The sequence below is a fragment of the Andrena cerasifolii genome, chromosome 8, assembly GCF_050908995.1.
Source record: "Andrena cerasifolii isolate SP2316 chromosome 8, iyAndCera1_principal, whole genome shotgun sequence".
NCBI classification, from domain to species: Eukaryota; Metazoa; Arthropoda; class Insecta; order Hymenoptera; family Andrenidae; genus Andrena; species Andrena cerasifolii.
Genome location: NC_135125.1, coordinates 16050218 through 16067722, shown reverse-complemented (window position 1 = coordinate 16067722; position 17505 = coordinate 16050218). Strand labels below are relative to the sequence as shown.

The 17505-nt window shown below is 48.9% G+C and overlaps 2 protein-coding genes across 8 annotated transcripts in view; one reads left to right on the top strand and one right to left on the bottom strand.

Moving 5' to 3' along the window:
• The window catches only part of S6kl (ribosomal protein S6 kinase like), a 58112-nt gene that overhangs the window by 3701 nt on the left and 36906 nt on the right, over positions 1-17505 (top strand). The window lies entirely within an intron of this gene.
• Bnb (bangles and beads) lies at positions 1755-8591 on the bottom strand. Of its 4 annotated transcripts, none has more exons than XM_076819035.1 (4): positions 8232-8591; positions 4048-4607; positions 2883-3509; positions 1755-2846 (listed from the first exon to the last, which is right to left on the bottom strand). In XM_076819035.1, the coding sequence occupies exons 2-4, from the start codon at positions 4597-4599 to the stop codon at positions 2667-2669; spliced, it is 1359 nt and encodes a 452-aa protein (XP_076675150.1). In that variant the 5' UTR covers positions 4600-4607; positions 8232-8591; the 3' UTR covers positions 1755-2666. The 4 variants fall into 4 exon arrangements, with proteins under 4 accessions (XP_076675150.1, XP_076675152.1, XP_076675148.1 ...); XM_076819037.1 differs by having other exon boundaries at positions 1755-2837; XM_076819033.1 differs by having other exon boundaries at positions 1755-3509.

Below are 17505 nucleotides of genomic sequence, written 5' to 3'. Positions count from 1 at the left end.
AGGGGTCAATTGCACCGTCTTGGAGTGAATTTGGGCAGCAAACAAAATTGCTTTGTCCTCAGGAGGACATCCCCTATGTATTTTTTGAATTTCCGGATTCGAGATCTTCTCTTGTCAAAAGTATGGGGGTTGAAACTTGGTGATTCGACATACATGGTTACTCCTACGAAAAAAACTCATAGAATCTTTTTTGTAGAGAATTTCCTAAGCTATTAATTGTATAATAACTATTTTTGCCGCAAAACTGGTGGATAATGAGATATTCGTGAAAAACAGTTTTTTCTCAACCCTGTGTAAAAATTTAGCGTCAGTCGGATCGATGGGGACTTTTGACATATTGTTTAAAACGACCAAATAAGGGCTCGTACCAAAATTTAGCTTGGGCTGAATTATTCCGTAGATTGAACAGATTTCCGTCTAATTTCGCTGGACTATCTACCTTTCCGACTATACTGTCGAATTAATTGTTACTATTTTTTAACTATTACGTTTGGCAGTGTTGACGCGTTACGTAGACAGTCACGGAATCTCTTAAGAACGAAACCTACTGTGAATGTTTCTTAATTAGAATTTCGAATACGATATATAGCGGCGTTGTTTGACTTCTTTCGAAGTAAAAGTTGCCCCAAATTATATTAAATTCCCGCATTAATTGTGAAATATTCGAAAGCTTCATCCACGTCGTGGAAGATTCGATGGAGAGTCTATAGTTACCTTAAAAAGAATTTGTGCACCGAGCACGATTACTTTGCCGTGAATTTTCTGTGCGAGCCGCGGTGCTATTCATCGACCGATGTTGCGTAAAAGCATGCAGGGGCACGAATCGAAGTAACCACCTCCGTACCTCGTCCGTTGCAAAATCGTTGGCGCCTTGACATTTCGCCCGGGTCCACTCACCTCTCTCGCGCGTATCCTCCGCTGTTTACAAGGACCGAGAGCACCGCTAACTTTTCACTCGCCCTTTGATGAATCGACAATGCCCCGATGGATCACGGAGAAATGTCGTCGTGCCCCGCCGCGCGGCTGGAAAGATTGCCCGCGAGGCGTGACGGCCAATCACGCGAATCCGCGAGTCTTGCGCAAGTGCATTCCCCCGTGGACAAGACGATTCATCGTCCCTTTCGCGGCTAGGTAATTTCAATAATCAAGTTCCTCGAGAGGAAATCGTAAATCCACTTATTTCCACGGTATACTCGCAGGAATGATCGCTGGACTCTGTCGAATCCTAGGAGGTCGCGTCTGAGAGGATTTTGGTACCAGAACTTCGAGTTCTTGGTAAACCCTACTTACGCGTATGGAAAAGAGCGCAAGGCGAGTGTAAAATTGTGGGATGATCTGACATGTGCTTTGATTGTTATACCGGTTGCAGTAGGCGCGGGTGTTTGCGCGCGATTGCCATTTCTTGACTGATTCGTTAGCGTAACGCTCCGGGGCCCTCTTGTTTTCGCGACGGTCGACGATGTCGCGATTAAAGTCCCGACGATAATCGATGCTGTCTCCAGAATTGGTATGCGTATTGAATTAACACCGACGCCGTATCGAATTACCTATCTCGTTGTTTGATCATCACCGTGAGTCAGCTCGCTAAACGCGTCGCGATCGATCGTTCGATCAGGTTAATTCGACGATCCCCGGCGAGCGATTTAACTCGCATCGCTGACCGCGTTGGGGCCTCTCTTATCTCGTAAAGGACGGAATCTCTCGTTTCGCAGGGAAGCGAGCCGATGACGGCTCGGGTAAACACCGACGGACAATTGACAGTAATAATAATAATTATTATTATAACGATGATAGCAATAATACAAATAATAATATTAATAATAATAGCGGTATTGGTACTAAATCGTAATAATAATAATATTAATAATAATGACACGTATCTCTAAAAAAAAAAAGACAGAGTCGAGCTACACACTAGTTTATTGGGATGAGGTTGTGGTCGTGTGTGGTTTTGAAAAAGAAGAAAAAAAAATTAAAGAAAGAGACCGGGGGATTTTGGGATGAGTATAATAATCGGGGGCCCGGCTTCGTCCTCGCGGACAAATCGCAGTGTCCACCAGGACGAATTAGAGGATGATGGTTGGCGCTTGCCAAACAGCATCCCGATGAGGCTGGCCACGTGCTCCTGATGGCAAAATTCACTCCAGTTCCATCGCTCGAACCAAGTGTCCACCGTCCGAGCGTCGTCGCCGTCGTTTCGAGGGAAAGGGGGGTTGGATGGGGGCTTGTTGATCCGACGCCTCTAAGTCTCTGTCCCATCACAGCCAGGCGTCACGTGGCCATCCCGCCCCGAGTCTTGCTCACCTGTCGGGATCGTAGCGCGCCGGAGGGGGTGGGAATTTTTTGTTCTTTTCTTTTTTCGGACCCTGCCACAATCGATCGAGCCAATCTCTCTCTCCCATTCACACCGATTGCTTTCACTCTGTTTCCTCTTTCTCGCCGTCTATCCGCCGCTCCCGTTCACGCGTCCTCACCGTGTACGCGCGACGCTCCCCTTCGCCGCTGGTCCTTCCGGCTCTGGCCGGCGAAGGAGAAGCTGGCGCGTACATTCCCGTGTTCGCTGATGGTGAACGCGGTGTCTCGACGTAGCGAGCGATCGCTCTCGTTGATGATGTTGCTGCTTCCGGGGCTACCGTTGCTCGTCCTCCCGCCTCCCGCTGCCGCTATTAGTGTTCCTTCGGGTCGTTCAGCTCCTGGGGCTTGGGCAGCAGCTCGGGCTTGGCGTCACCGACGGCTGCTGGTTTCGAGTCCTTCTGCTCCTCGGAGGACTTGCCTTCCTCGCTGCTGCTCTTGCCCTCTTTCTCAGCCGACTTCTCCTCTGAGGACTCGTCTGAGCGCTCCTTCACCTCCTTCACCTCCTTCACCTCCTTCGTCTCCTTCACCTCCTTCGCCTCTTTCGCTTCTTTCGCGGCCTCCTGCTTCGCGGGCTCCTCTTTCTTCTCTTCGATCGGCTCGGACTTCGCTTGTGGCTGGGCCTCCGCGGTCTCGCGCTTGGCCTGGCTTGCTTCCTCGGGCTTCGCCTGCTGCTCGGCTGGCTGTTGCGCGGCGGCGGCTATCTCGGCGCTCTTCGTTTCCTTCTCCGGCTGGGCGGCGGCCTCGAGCTTCTCCTCGATCTTGGATGTCTCCTCGGAGCTCAGCAAGACCTGCTTCACCTTCTCGGTGGCCTTGGCTTGCGGCTCAGCTGGGCTCTTCTCGGCTTCTGCGGGCGCAGCGGGGGACTGCTCGGCTGGCTGGTCGATCGCTTTCTTGGCTTCTGGGATAGCTTCCTCAGCGTCGCGCGTCACGCGGTCCGGTTTCTCCTCAGCTTTCTTCTCCGGCTCCTCCTGAGGTTTGTCGAGTTTCTTCAGCTCGGGGGTTGCTGGTATCTTCTCTTCCGAGGACTCGGCGGAGGCAGATTCGTCATCCTTCCTCACGCTGGGCTTCGGTTCCTCGATCTTCTTCTCCTCTTTCGGCTCCTCCTTGGCTTCTGCGCTCTTCTCCGCGGAATCGATCAGCTCGGAGCTCTTGGCCTGGATCACGCCGCTCTGAAATACCAAAACACAGTTTAATGGAAATTGTACCTCCTCTCTGTCGCGGTATGAGAGCCGCTAATCGATGCTAATAGAATTTAAGCTAGTTCCGCGTGGACGGTGGTGGTTGTTGGTCGAGGTCGTGAATGCGCAGAAGTTTGTATTCAAAGGTACTTTATATATTTAAACGACCAAAGTAACTACAATGGTTATAGCAAAATTTCTGTTCCAACAATGAATGAAAGTTTGATCGCTGCAGTAGCCACTTGTGCAAGTAGCAATGATGGTGCCTCATTGCGATGTACGTTCATGATCCCAACATAGTTCCCTTATTTTCTATCGAAGGTTTCCCAAGCTCTTTAATTTTCGCTGCATATTGCATCCCAGAATTCTGTGAACCAGCACGCAGCACACAGCTGCCCAAGAATCTCAGGCTTCTACCACTCGTAAATATTAAACTAGAGACATGGTTTCCATAGCCGTCCACGGTTTACGTCTCCCAGCAACGACCACCCCATCAGCTGCTAAATAGGAGCACTTTCGTCACGATACTTACAGTCTGGCTCAGCGGAGCCTCAGCAGGTTCCTGTTTCGGTTCCTGAGGCGCAGCTTGCACCGTCTCGTGAGCTTCAGAGGCAGCTGGTTTCAAGCTCTCCTCCTCTTTCTTCGCCTCTTGAGGCTGCTCCTGTTTCTGCTCCTCTGCTGGCAAAGGCAGGGACTCCTTGGTCTGCGGCTGTTCCTCGGGAATCTTCTTCTCCTGAGCCAGCTCCTCCTTCTTCTCCTCGGCCTTCAGTTGCAGAGGCTCCTCCTTCTTCTCTTCAGCCTTCTCAGACAGCTGGAGGTTCGCAGCCAAGGGCTCGCTCCTGACGCTCGCTTTCTCAGCAGGCTCGGCCGATTGCAGATCAACGGGCGCAGGCTCGGCAGCCTCCTGGCTGGGCGCCGAGGCAGCTGCAACCTCGGGCTCAGCTGACTTGACGGAGATCGGCGACTTCTCCAGCGGCACCACCTGAAGCGCCTCCTGGTTCTCGGCCACGGGCATGGCCACCGTCAGGCCCACCAGGCACATCATCGCTGTCACGATCAGCTTCATCTTGATATCTGCGGGGGTAACACGAGACTCTTATAAACACCTAGGAGATCCGAAGTGGAACGCAACCAACGCTAACTTCTCGCTCCCCTCTCCGCCCTCGATACTGATCAAAGTGGATCAATTGGTTCTCCGCAGCTTAACCTTGGAGGAAACTTTCATGTTATCGTATAGAGTTCACCGAAGAATGTCGTTTCGCTCGAATAACCCGAAGCTCGAAGATTCTATTTCTCCAGTGGAAGGATCCGACGAGTAAGTGACCCGGAGATTCAAGTGGAAGAACCGACCGGATTCCACGAAGATCAGGCACGGAGCGCGCACGGGCAGAGAGGAAACGAGCTACCAGGGGACGTTTCCTCGCAATCTTTCAGTTAGGAGAGCGGACGTGAACACGAGGGCCTCTCTCGTGCTTGCCATGAATGGAGAACACACGGCTGCGGATGAATGGACCGCGAGACGAAAAGCTACGATCGTACACTGCTGCCAGAGACTAAGAGAGAAAGAGAGAGAGAGAGAGAGTGAAATGGGGAACGGAAGGGATGGACGGGCAAGGGGCTGCTAGAAGACCCGGCAGGAAGGAGAGGGACAGGTGACATTGAACCGAATGCATTGAATAAGGCAAGCGTTATGGAGCTAATGACAGGATGCGTGCCCCTCGCGCTCGTTGTCTCGTTCTCTGCGCGTTTCGCGTCTTTCTGCGTCGCTAGACGCCCCGACTCGCTTCCTCTCCCGCCTCGTACGGCGCAAAAGACGAACGATTAATTAGGCGGACACGCGTGCCTCGCGCTCGCCAGCTCGCCACCGGATGCTGGATACACCTCGGCCGCTCTAAGACTCCGCTGGTGCAGAAGCTAACTTTAAACGACAAACGATTTGCCAGTACATAAGCAACGTAATTTAGGAGATTCCCGAAAGATTACCGTGGCCGGTTAATGGTCTTTCGTTGGCCTCGTAAATCGTCACTCGCAACGTCGCTCGTGGAATTGCAACGCAGAGAGCGTTGCGTGATTCGCGAGCGGAAAGCGAAACATGGGTGGAACTTCCGCGGATATGTGCGAGCGGAAGAGCGGAGGACATTGTCTGGCTTGATTGAATCGACTCGACGTAATCACCGGAATTCTACTCCAAACCCTTTAATACCCAGTTCCGAAGGAGCGAAGTTCTTTCAAGACCATGCAAGCGTATCATCGAGTCCCTTCGACTCCGGTCACGGCACCGTGCGACCATCGCCGCTCATCGCGGTGTAAATCGATTCCGCTGCGCACATCGGTATCGCGTACCCGCCGCCCAAGCGTTCAGTGGCTCTGAGTGGGCAGACTCGAAACCAGAGACAATCGACGCGGTGTCTATTCGATACCCAGCCGCGTTGCTCGCTGGCGCGAACGTTGGCTACCGTGCGAAATGCGACGCTGACGAAATCGCCAGCTAGAGCGTAGGAGCGCGGTGAAAAACGCAGCTCGGACGGCGTTCCTTCGATTTCATGCCGCGCTATTCAACGACCTTCCGCTCGGAGGTCCGACTCGCGGCCAATCAAGCGAGTAATTTATACCCGGGGAGGAAGCTGTAGAAGGGAGAGCCGCTGGCGAGCGTTGCGGCGCGCGAAAACCCCGGCGATATCGGCCGCGTCGTGCTCGGAGGAGCAGGGACCAGGGAAGACGAGGTGGATCGTCGGCCACCTGGCCGCCTCATTTCTGTGCCGCGGTTGCCGAAAATTGCGCAAACAGAGGCGAGAAAACTCTCTCCGTTATCGCGGCGGCGCGCCTTCTGGAGAACGCAACCGGCGTGGAATGCGCGTCGAAAAGGACAGCCGGGGAAGGAAAAGCAGGGGATAAGGACGGAAAAACTTGGCGACACCGTGACTCTAGAGAGGAAAGAGGCAACGATCCAGTTTTTACGATGGACTACTAGCGTGCTGCTATCCGCTTGGCAATGCGGTTGCTAGCCGAACTGCTACCGGTTGCGGCGAGGCTCGAGATCGCGACTTTGTTACGTTCTAGGATATCGTTCAGAACCCGTGGCGTTTTCCGCGGAAGATTTACTTGAAAGACGCTCGAACCTGCGCGCAGAGTTTAAGCTTGAGAATGGCCACGAACAGAGGCGAAGCGGGGGGACGTTTAAGAGCGACTCTAAATAGTCGAAGACTTTAAGCGAGCGGAGGAGCGTGTGTACACCGAGCTGCCGGTGTAATCGAGTTTAATGACGATGGTCCAGGCTCGATCGTGTTGCAAGCGAGCGTAATGGGGCGTAATGAAGCTGATTGGGAATTAGTTTGCGAGTCACCGGTGTATCAATGGACGTCGGGCCGTTTTATTTTGCAATTCCTGCTTGGAAGTCGGATGATCGCCGCCGGAAGGAAAAACAATGCGACGATAGGCCGCGGGGGGATGCAAAACACGGGGAGGGACGCGCGGATGTAGAGGAAATGCCTGTGAAAGATGATGGCCAGCCATTACCTTATCAAGATCATCAGAGATGTAATAATGGCAGCGGACGCTTACAAAAGAAGTCGCGGCCCATCAAGTGGCTCACCGCTTCAACAATGCTTTCTGCCCTTCCTCTCTCTCTTTCTCTCGCCTCTATTCTACGCGCTGCCGGGATCTATTATCAGCTCTATCCTTTTCGAATGCGCGCGCGATTGTCGATCTAATCTGCCCATATTGAGTCAAGTGGACGGAGAATGCGGCGCAGTTTCGACGCAAACACGGCACAGGGAACGGGACTTTGAGGGACGAGCTCTGGCCGACTTGATGCCATTTAAACGACAACCCCCTCCCCCGCGATTCTACAGTAGCCAGTTATTATCCTACGGAAAATGGTGGGGAAGCATCGACGCTCTTATCCAAAAGAGAAGCTTGTAAATAAATATTTCTGAAAGTCACGGAACGGCAAAGAAACGTTTAGGGAACTGGGCCACCACGGTCCGATACTTGGGACAGAAAATCGCAGAGAGCTCGGCTAGTGTTTCTTGCGAAGGTTCCAGCGACGTTCTTTGCAGGCCCGCGTGTATCCAATCGATTCGTTCGACGAAAATGCGCGACAAGGGGAATGAAGCGATTCCAGCATCCGGGGGAAGGAGAGATTGCTGGGTGAATTAGAGGATCCGCGGTTGGCTTGTTCGCGCCTCGCGTGTCGCAGCCTCGTCGGCGCGCAGATCGGCCAGATTAGCGACGCAGGGCTAATTAACCGCGAGGAAGGATTCGCGACGACCGAGGAGAACGGTAAAAACAGCCGCGGTTGCGAGAGGCGGACAGAGATTGCGCAAACGCCGGGGCTCGCTCGTTGGGAAATGTAATCGCAAATTATATGTTCCGACGAACATCCCATTTACGCGCGGGCGAACCGCGCGTTTTCGAACACGGCCATTTCGCGGATTGCCGGCGACGACGTACCACCGTACTTTCCTTGCAAAACCGCGTGGCACTATTGCAATCCACGTTGCGAAAGCTCCGCGGAGGCTCGCAAGACGACGCAGCTAACGTCCCTCTAGATTCTCGACTTCGAAGCGAATGGTTGGCGATTGAGAATATCGAAATTGCAAGCGACGATGTTAGAGAACCTCGCGAATCTCCTCGGCCGGAGACCTGGACTTCCCGAGACGAGTTAAACCGCGAATTCGGCCGGATGATGGTACTCACGTCTTTTTCTCTCCTCCAGCGGTACCGAACTGCTCGTCGACTTCGGTGCTCCTGGACTGTTGCTTTGGCCGCTGCTTGCGGAGATACTCTCTCACCGGTTAAACTCGGACCCGGGGGGGCAGTTTAAAGTCTCTGGAACCGTTTCGTTGCGTGCGTCCCAGCTGAATGGTTTGGAAACTCGATGGAAAACAGCCCAGACAGTTGAGAGTCAAGTAGAATAGATGCACGAGCGTTTCCCTCCACTCTCTTGTTTTATTTCGCGCGCGTGCGGTTTAGGCTCGTTTCGCCGGGGGAACCCGTTCGTTCAGTCGGTGATCGGGATGTGAAGGTTGGGTCGTGTGTCGAGCTGGAATCGCCGGGGCCCCGCTTATATACCCATTTACCCACCAGCCTGGCAGCACCGCCAGGATCGTATAGGGGGCCCCGACCCTCTTCACCCGTCATCGCCGAGGGGCCCCTCTTTTGCTCTTCTCTCGTCTCTCTTCCGCCCACCTTGTTCGCCCTACCGCTGTCCTCCTGTCCCGCGCCCGCTCCCCGCCGCGATTTTCCTTCTTCCTCCATTGGCCACCGTTCCCTGGCCTGTTCGCCGTCGATGCCTCTCTAGCCGCGGCCCACGCTGCGCCGTCCACCCGGCAGGAGCAAAACGAGCCGGGGGCCGCGATCCTCCCGAGATTTTCAAGTATCGATTCGGACCCGTATCGAGAGAGGACCTGTTACGGGAGCGCAGCCCTTCGGAGGCTTTTGCGGATGGTTAGGGTTCCACGGTGACGGCTAGCCGTCCGCATCTTCCACGCTCTGGTAAAATTCGCTTTCAGTGGAAGATCCTGTCGTTTCGGGGGCCCAGAAATTGGGCAGGAGCTCGGAGTGGCCGTTGCACGCATCGGTCGACGAGGAGGAACGCTCGAGGAACACTCGGGCGAACCGTTTCCACGATGCGCTTGAGATTTCCAGTGCGGCGAGACGCGTCGAGTCGCAGGGCACTTTCGTGAGACGTTGCACAGTGAAGGCTCGCTCCTTTTCCTGGCACGTACTTGATTTCGCCCGGCGTTCCGCTGACGTTCCGTTTCTCTGCTCTACTACGTTCTCGGTACTTCGGGCACCTTGGAGTCTGAAAATTCGGAATAGCTGCGGCTGCATCTTGTGAATTGAAGCCACGAACTCGCGTATCAAGTGTTAATTACCGCTGGTTACACATCCCAGAACGTATATAGTTAGCTACCTGGCGGTACCGTCACTTTCAGCTTGCTCGGAGCTCCAAGATTCTAATACCGAATCAGCGTTATCGTTATCGATCCCGGCCAATTGTGTCCGTATAACATTGGATAGTTTTCGATTCACTCGTCGACGTTAGACCCCCAGTGGCCCACGGCACACCTGCGTGTTCAGTTTTATTTTCGCGCTCGGCACGGTGATCCACGACGATGTTTTAAAAGCACTCCGTTCAGCATGATCCAGTATTGACCGGAAGTGTGTGTGTGCAGCGCGGTGCGAGCTTGATAAACGTGAAAAGGACCTTGATGTTTGACCGCGATGAGAGCGGCGATGGAAATATTAGGACACGTTGATTGGCTCGTGTGACGGCGATGTTTTTAGCCTCCTCGCTTATTCGCTGTCTAGGCTAAAGGACCCAATTACTGTCACCTTAAGCTATTTTACTTAAAATAACGAACAAATAAACGTTTTAAAGTCGTACGCAAAAAGAATTATGTAATTCAACCTATAATCTATACTATAGATTATACACTATAGTTTGTTTATTCGTTATTTTAAGTAAAATAGCTTAAGGTGACAGTAAGTGATTAGGTGTCAGTAATTGGATCCTTTACCCTACTCCACGCGAACGTCGGTGCTCCTCCAAACACGAGCTACAAGTGTTTGGGTTCATTTTTAGCAATCTCGATCAGAGACGCTCGTTGAGTAGAGGAAAGCTAGGCGCGTGGAAACGGAACAAGTAAATGTTCAGTGGACGTAGAATTTTCAGCTAATATCTCGTAAATAAGGAAACTGATCGTCGGCGCCGCGATTACAAGCAATTGAAGACGCTGGACGCGCAGGCGGACGGTAAAAAATGCTGTTCGTCGACAGGCAATGTATCCTTCTCCGCGAACCTGACGCCACCGCCGCTAAATTAGAATTAGTTAAGGTCTGTTACAAATTCTGCGCGTACTTCCGTCGTGCAAGCAAGCCTGGCGCGAAAGTCCCGTGTTTCGGGCGGTTTAGTATGTCGGGCACGCGCGAGACGATTCGTTTGCGCTCATTGAGAGGATGAGCATCCTTGCCGGTGAATGAGAGAAAGACACGTACGTGTACCTCCAGTCGCAACAAAATCTTCCTGCTTAAATCGACCGCCCCTTTGGGGTTAACGGGTCGCGTCAATGATAATAAAATTCTTCGTATAAAGGCTACGCGGAATAAAAAGTCGCCGTTGCGCAACGAACAGAATAACCCCGACGAAGTCGCGATCGCGAATATAGAAAAGGTTTTTTTGATCCGAGACTGGAGATTAATTATCGCAGCACTGTGCAGTGAGTATACGCTATATCAGTTTCTTAGCGTAATTATTTGGTAAGGATATGGGACTCGAACTGCTCTAGATTAGTCGTGAAACCCTCGCGTAAGTAGAAAGAAGAGCTGTAATTATTCGAATGATTTCGAATATCAATAATTTCTTCGAATATTCGAATAATTTGAATAATTTCGAAGACGAAAAATTTCTTCTAATATTCGAATAATCAGGAGTAATCGAATAATAAGGAGTAGGTCTGGGTTAGGATTCGAGTATTAATAATATATTTATTTATTTTGCGGGACAAGCCCATTACAACAAGTACGTGCAGTACAGTAATTTGCACAGACAATATAGGAACAAACACCGTGTTCGAATCAGTATTCGAAAACTTAGATTATTCGAATATTCGCTACAGCCCTAGTAGAAAGACTCACCTCTCCCTTGGTACTTGCTTCGACCATACCTCGTGAAGCAATTAACGAAAGTAGTCGCGCGTCTGACACTATTGTAGTCAGGTCACGCTTCCCAGCAGCAAATAAATGGCGATGGGAACTATTAGCAATAAAACTCCAAGAGCACTAAGGTAATCGCGGATATGTTGGTCGGCAGTTCAGAGGTTGGCTGGTCATGAGTTAAAAGACGACTGCTGAGGGTCTCAGGACTAGAGACGACATAGGCTCCGCGTGGGTGGAGCTGAGTTCGTTAAATTAAATTCGATTTTACTGGCGCGATCCAGTGTAACCCCTACCCAGGACATCGAACTAAGACCTTCCCTAGTAATCAGCCGAAGGGAAGAAGCATTTCTAGGAAATCGACGACGTAGTCCGCGTCGGCCGAGAATCCCGGACTCGGACTACGAAATCCAAACATTTCGCCTCAGGCACCAGACACGAGACAGCGCTTCCTGGTCCTTATCTTTACTACCTTAGAGTTTCATTGGGAGTCGGTGATTAGGATAAAACAGTTACGGCCAGAGTTTATTTGAAAGTATCTTTTATTGACACGGTCGGTTCGTACCTACTACAGTAACTTACCAGAGGAATTCTATAATTGGCCAATCTTTTAATTGCTCAGCTGTACGTATCTAGTGCAACGTCAATGGAAATTGTCTCGATGATGTTCGATCCCGATCGTGAGTCATCTCTCGCCTTTTACATCTTCGTATCGAGCGCGTGTCGGGCGTACGACTGCGCGTACGTGTAAACCGCGGCATTATGTAAACGGTGGATGCGTGCGAGACGCATCTGGCGCGAACGAGGACGGAGCCGGCCAACCACGAGCCTCGCGATTTTCTATCGCGAATCGATCCGATCCGCGAAGATCCGCGGGACAATGCTGGCCAAGCGCGGCGACGCGACGCATCTCGACGCTGGGACCGGTTCTCTTCAGGGCGAAGGTCGTCGGCAGACGACGCGAGGTCGTCGATACCTCGCGTAGACGACATTCTTCCAGGGCCTTCTACGATTTTCGCTTATCCACGGTACGCGAGAGGCTGCGAGAAGCCAAGTGTCTGTAATCAAACAGTTCGCATTCATAAATTGTACTGTTGGGCGCAAGAGCGGCCTCTGGACACTCAGGCTCTTTTTCCATAAAACGCATAATTAGATTCCACATTCTTTTCTACGTATGCCCTCTAAATTTCATTGCTGCATGTTTAAAATTGACAGAGTTATGGTAGATCTTGTGAATCGATGTTGGCTAACTGACCCTAACTGGTAGGTATCTAACAAGGGAAGATCCCGAACCTGAAAATTCAAAAAATTCTGAAACTATGTCAATATGTAGGGGATTTCCTCCTGATTACAACGAAATTTTTGTTTGCTGCCCAAACTCACTCGAAGGGGGTGAAATTAACCCCTGAAAATTCAGCTATTTTCCGATTTTGTGTTATAACTCGCGAACTGTGAGAGATAGAAAAAAAGTTTCAAGACAAAAGTTACTTATTTTAATTAGATCTATCATTTGGTAAAAAAAATATTTTACAGTTCCCGAGTTATCACACAAAATTGGAAAATAACCGATTTTTCAGAGGTCAATTACACCCCATTAGAGTGAATTTGGGCAGCAAACCAAAATTGCGTTGTAATCAGGAGGAAATTCCCTACATATTCACAAAGGTTCAGAATTTTTTGAATTTCCGGGTTCGGGATGTTCTGTTGTAAGCCAAACATACATCGACCTGAACATGACATGATCTATGACTATTTTTGTGACTATATTTTTTCAAATATTATGCAAATATTAAATGAATAATAAAGGATAATATATTTCTCCGTTTTATGCAAGGAGTGCCTGAGATGGCTATAGTTAAAATTAATTTTACTGATTAATTTATTACGTAATTCCGATTGCAATAATGAAACTAGAAAGGAGATATATCAAATTTTGAAATATTATAGACAGTTTTCAACAACTTCACTATGTATAAAAAATATCTAACTTTTCTCGAAACTGACTTCTGCATCCAACAGTATAATTGCAATATTTATCGCGGGGTATGCTACCCGTCAGCTTCGAAGCTCGATGACACTTTCCAGACGTAATTATCGATACGATCCAAGAGTTGCGTAAGATTTAGATGAATGATAAAGTTGACGCAGACTTCGCTTGCCATTTCGTGTTTTCAGTGAAATCCAATTTCCTTCTGTGCATCGTCCGATGAATTTCCATAAATCTCCATTTTACGATATTGTCTGCGGCGATGCTAATAAGGCGATCGTCGGTCGCCGCGTTATTAAGTACGTTGATTATCCTGATAAGCATTCATTCCAACGAAATCAATCATGAGCTTCGTTTCTTGGGGATAATAATTAAGTGTCGGTTTCTGATGTTGGATGAGAGTCGACAAGTTTCTAATTAATGTTACGAGGATGATAGTATCTACCTGGTCAGAGTATCAGTGAGAAAGAATTGAAGTAGTGGTAGCAGAAACTTGTAGTATCACCTAATTTCATTAACGTTTCGATAGAATCTACAGTCTGAATGTTCAGCGAACGGTAATCGTAATTAAGTTACAGTGCAAGTTAGCCCATGCGTGGCTTCTGCTTAACTATCGAAAACAAGTAGCTTCTAATTACTGAGAAAATACATTCGGTGCGGCTAGTGAATGGTTCAAAGATCCCATAAACACCATCAACTCATCCATTATGAATCTAATCGCAACTGGGACCATCTGTCCCCCCGGAAACTATTCCAGGTATATACCAGTGAAAATCACTGATCCCTGTTTCAACGTAGGTACCAATTAACAAATTTCGATGAAGATCCCACGTGCACACGAATCGATCAGCTCTCGGAGAATCGTTAAGGGGTTACATACACCTAGGACCGTGAAACGAGGGGACTTTACGATTTTATTTACTTGTAAGAAATTTTATGATTTAAAGAATATTTAAAAAAAAAATGGTAATTCGTCTTGTTCGTCGTGTAGCTTCTGTTGAACAAAGCAGGGTCGTCACGTAACGAGTTTGCGGTGCAAGAAATATCTCCTCTGGGTGTTATTCAAAAAAAAGAAAAATGTCCCTTAAAGCATGTAACAGAAACTACAACACTGCGTTCCACATTAGAGCATACTCGTTTCGCGCAGGGATACACTGTTGATTGGTAATAAACCGGCAGGGAAAGTGCTACGACCAATCGCGTGTGTCAGATCCGTGGGAGCTGCGCAAATCGGTCGCAAATCGGTAGAGGCGTTGGTACACTCTTATATGGAACGCAGTGTAGTCTTTATAATACGCTATTTTTAAAATTTCCATTATTACCAAAAATACGAGATATTGAACCTTAACGCAATCTCTCAGGCACATTTCATCAGTCTTTTAACGACTAAAACCAAACTCTGGCTATTAAAAAAAAAATGCGTATGATAAGGACTAGATATTGATGTGAGAAATATTCGTGGCAAGTTTCATTCAATTTTTTTTTTTAATATACAGAAAATCGTTCATTCTGGAGCCATAGAATTGACCTTCCTTTGATATCGCAGCTTCTACAAATTCTTTATTCGAAAAATCGATTATTTGGACCATTTGGTGTATGTTATACACCGTGCTGAAAATGCGCGATCCTGTTGGTCGCGAAGGAGGCCTCTGGCGAGGATCGGGCTAGGAATTCGATTACTGGTCCTGCGGGCCCCTGCGGCTCCGTTCGCCAGGAATAGTACAGCGCCTGCAGGAAAAGGCGTAATGACGAACGTTATTACGCGCCGTCTTCTCGGTGGTATCGTTCGGTGCCGTCGTTCATATCCACGCTCTTCCTGGATCCCCGTGGCAGCTGCCGAGGAAACGACTACTTTACAACCGGCGATTCCTAACCGTTACGTACCGTTAGGAGCTCGATCCTCGTCTATGTTGCTCCTGGCGAAAAATCAAGGTTTTTACATGCGCCGAGAAGCACCTGGGACGCTCAGGTAATTCTAGAGATCGCGGGGCCTTAAAATAGACCACGATTCCGGAGCGTGGAAACCGCGGATTTCTCATTTTCCTAGGGGCCGCCGACACTGCAATCTTCCTGTCAGCTATTCCTTCGACTGCAGGACTTCCCTGTCCCCTATTCCCCTGCGAACTTCTTCGCTCAAGGATCCGTCCAACGGATGTGCCCGCAGAGCTAATAGAATTTCATCTTAACGGGTGTCTGACGAAACTAATATTAATTCCAAGTGTCACAGAACTACGTAACCAGTTAGCAATTAGTTTATGCAGAGATCGTGGTCCCTAGGAATCTTCCTAGCAACCTTGGCTTGCGAAGGGACGTTCTTTTTCAACTACTCTATTGACGTTCTATTCCTCGTCGTCTTCAGTACGCTTTCAGTTATTCTTCCAAGCGTAAGTTGCGCTGTGGAAGAATACGAAGCGAGTTTCTAGGCTACGTGGCTCATAAAATGATACCATCATAATTATGATCTCTTCCATTCAGCGGTTCAAGATAGATACTTCTCTTTCTTTATACTCTGTCTAGCCGCGATGATGGTAATTGATATTCGGAGCGACACGCGTGCGCGTTCTTTAATTTTATTAGAATACCGGGCGATATTCTTCTGTGTAGAAGATATCCTTCCTTCGAACTGGACGCGAAGGACGATGACTGATTCATTCGCGGGCATACGAACAATTCCATCTTGATTGAGAAATCAAGAATACAGCAATTAACCTTATTCCTTATCTCGACGGAGATAAACCGAAGCAATGCTGCTCGCGGGATACGAATTCCTGGCGATTGTTCCTTGTACTTTTAAAGTCGAACGACGTACTCCCAGTTATCGATACTACATCGACCGCGCGCTTCATGCTCTGGGTATCCGAATGTACAAGCGGAGGGCCGTTTGGGATTCCGGTCGCGCGCCGAATCTCAGATTCACGGTTCGTACGCCGAAATTACGAATTATCGTATTTGGACGAACGCGCGTCCTTTGCTTGGTCGTTCGTGCTCTTCTTGGCTTCCTGATGATAACAGGGAACGTGAATCACAGGCTCGAGCAGCCTTAAAAATATCCTCGTGCGTTTCTTTCAACCGTTATGCAACGCACGGACGAGCCGAGCTCTAGATACCTGCACAGGTAACAATTTATTTTCTGCGTTGTCGCGATTTTGCTTAAGCTCGAGTCGAAGTTCAAAGAGAATCACGCGAATGGAAATCTACTAACAGTAAGAAATCTTGCGATTTGCACGGTGCTCGAGCAACTGGAGGGAGAAAATGGAGTAATTGATTGCGACGGAAAACGCTGTACCTATCCTTCCAGAGCAACCAGGAACGCTAGACTTTTTTTTCAGCGGTGCAATTACTGAAAATTGAACAGTCGTTGCTCGTTAATTATTTCAAGAAAGAACAAACATTCCATTCTGCTCGCTGACCGTAAACCTTGCATCTGTTGAATATAACGAGCATGATTCACTCCTGAATGGAAGTCATAAAATCGATCGGATTACGAAGAAAAATTGTATACCTTGCAACAGTGTGTCGATCATAAAAGAACAAAGATGTACGCGCGTAGGAAACTTGCGAGTCTCCCGCAGGAATCGAAGGTACCTAAAGCCCTTGTTATTCCGCTTAACTTTACGGCCCTCCGTGAACCAACGAACCTATAATTTCCCAAGAATTTCCAACTAACTGAATACTCCACGTGCCTGATTTTTTTGCATTCCGCCTAACGATGTCCCCAGTTTTAAGTGCGCTTCTGCGACGTCCTTGGCGTAGGTACTCGACTGTGAAAAATCGCGAGTGTGCCGACATTCGGAATGATCGAGGATGAATATGGAAGAAAAAATGTGTGCTCTTTAAAATTAGTAGTTACGTAACCATACCGCACTTTATACTATCGTGCACTGGAATACATGGAAGCGTGTCTTCGGACGTCTTCTTAACCCTTCTCTTCCCTCCAACAGGTAGGAAGCAATTCGAACGAAATGTGCTCGTAAGTGCAAAGAAATTGCTAGCAGATCAATAACGTGACTGGAAATAGTACAGCGTGTGCTTGAAACATTGTCAGCTTTATCTTAAGGGGATGATCTGGTCCGAAGCCTATGCAAATAGGTGATCTTCGGGAATTAATTAAAGGAAAACTACCACAGATAATTTAATGGGACGTTTGCATTAAGGATATCTTGAACTATAGAAACATATTTTTTTCTGTAATTAATCATTGCAAATGGCACTGGGGATTCGTTGAAGTGGAGATGGCAAAAGATTCATCCAAACCGGTGGGACTTGTAGCACCTAAAGCGTTAGTCTGAAATATGAATTTCATGCCAGATCATTAAAGGGCATGAT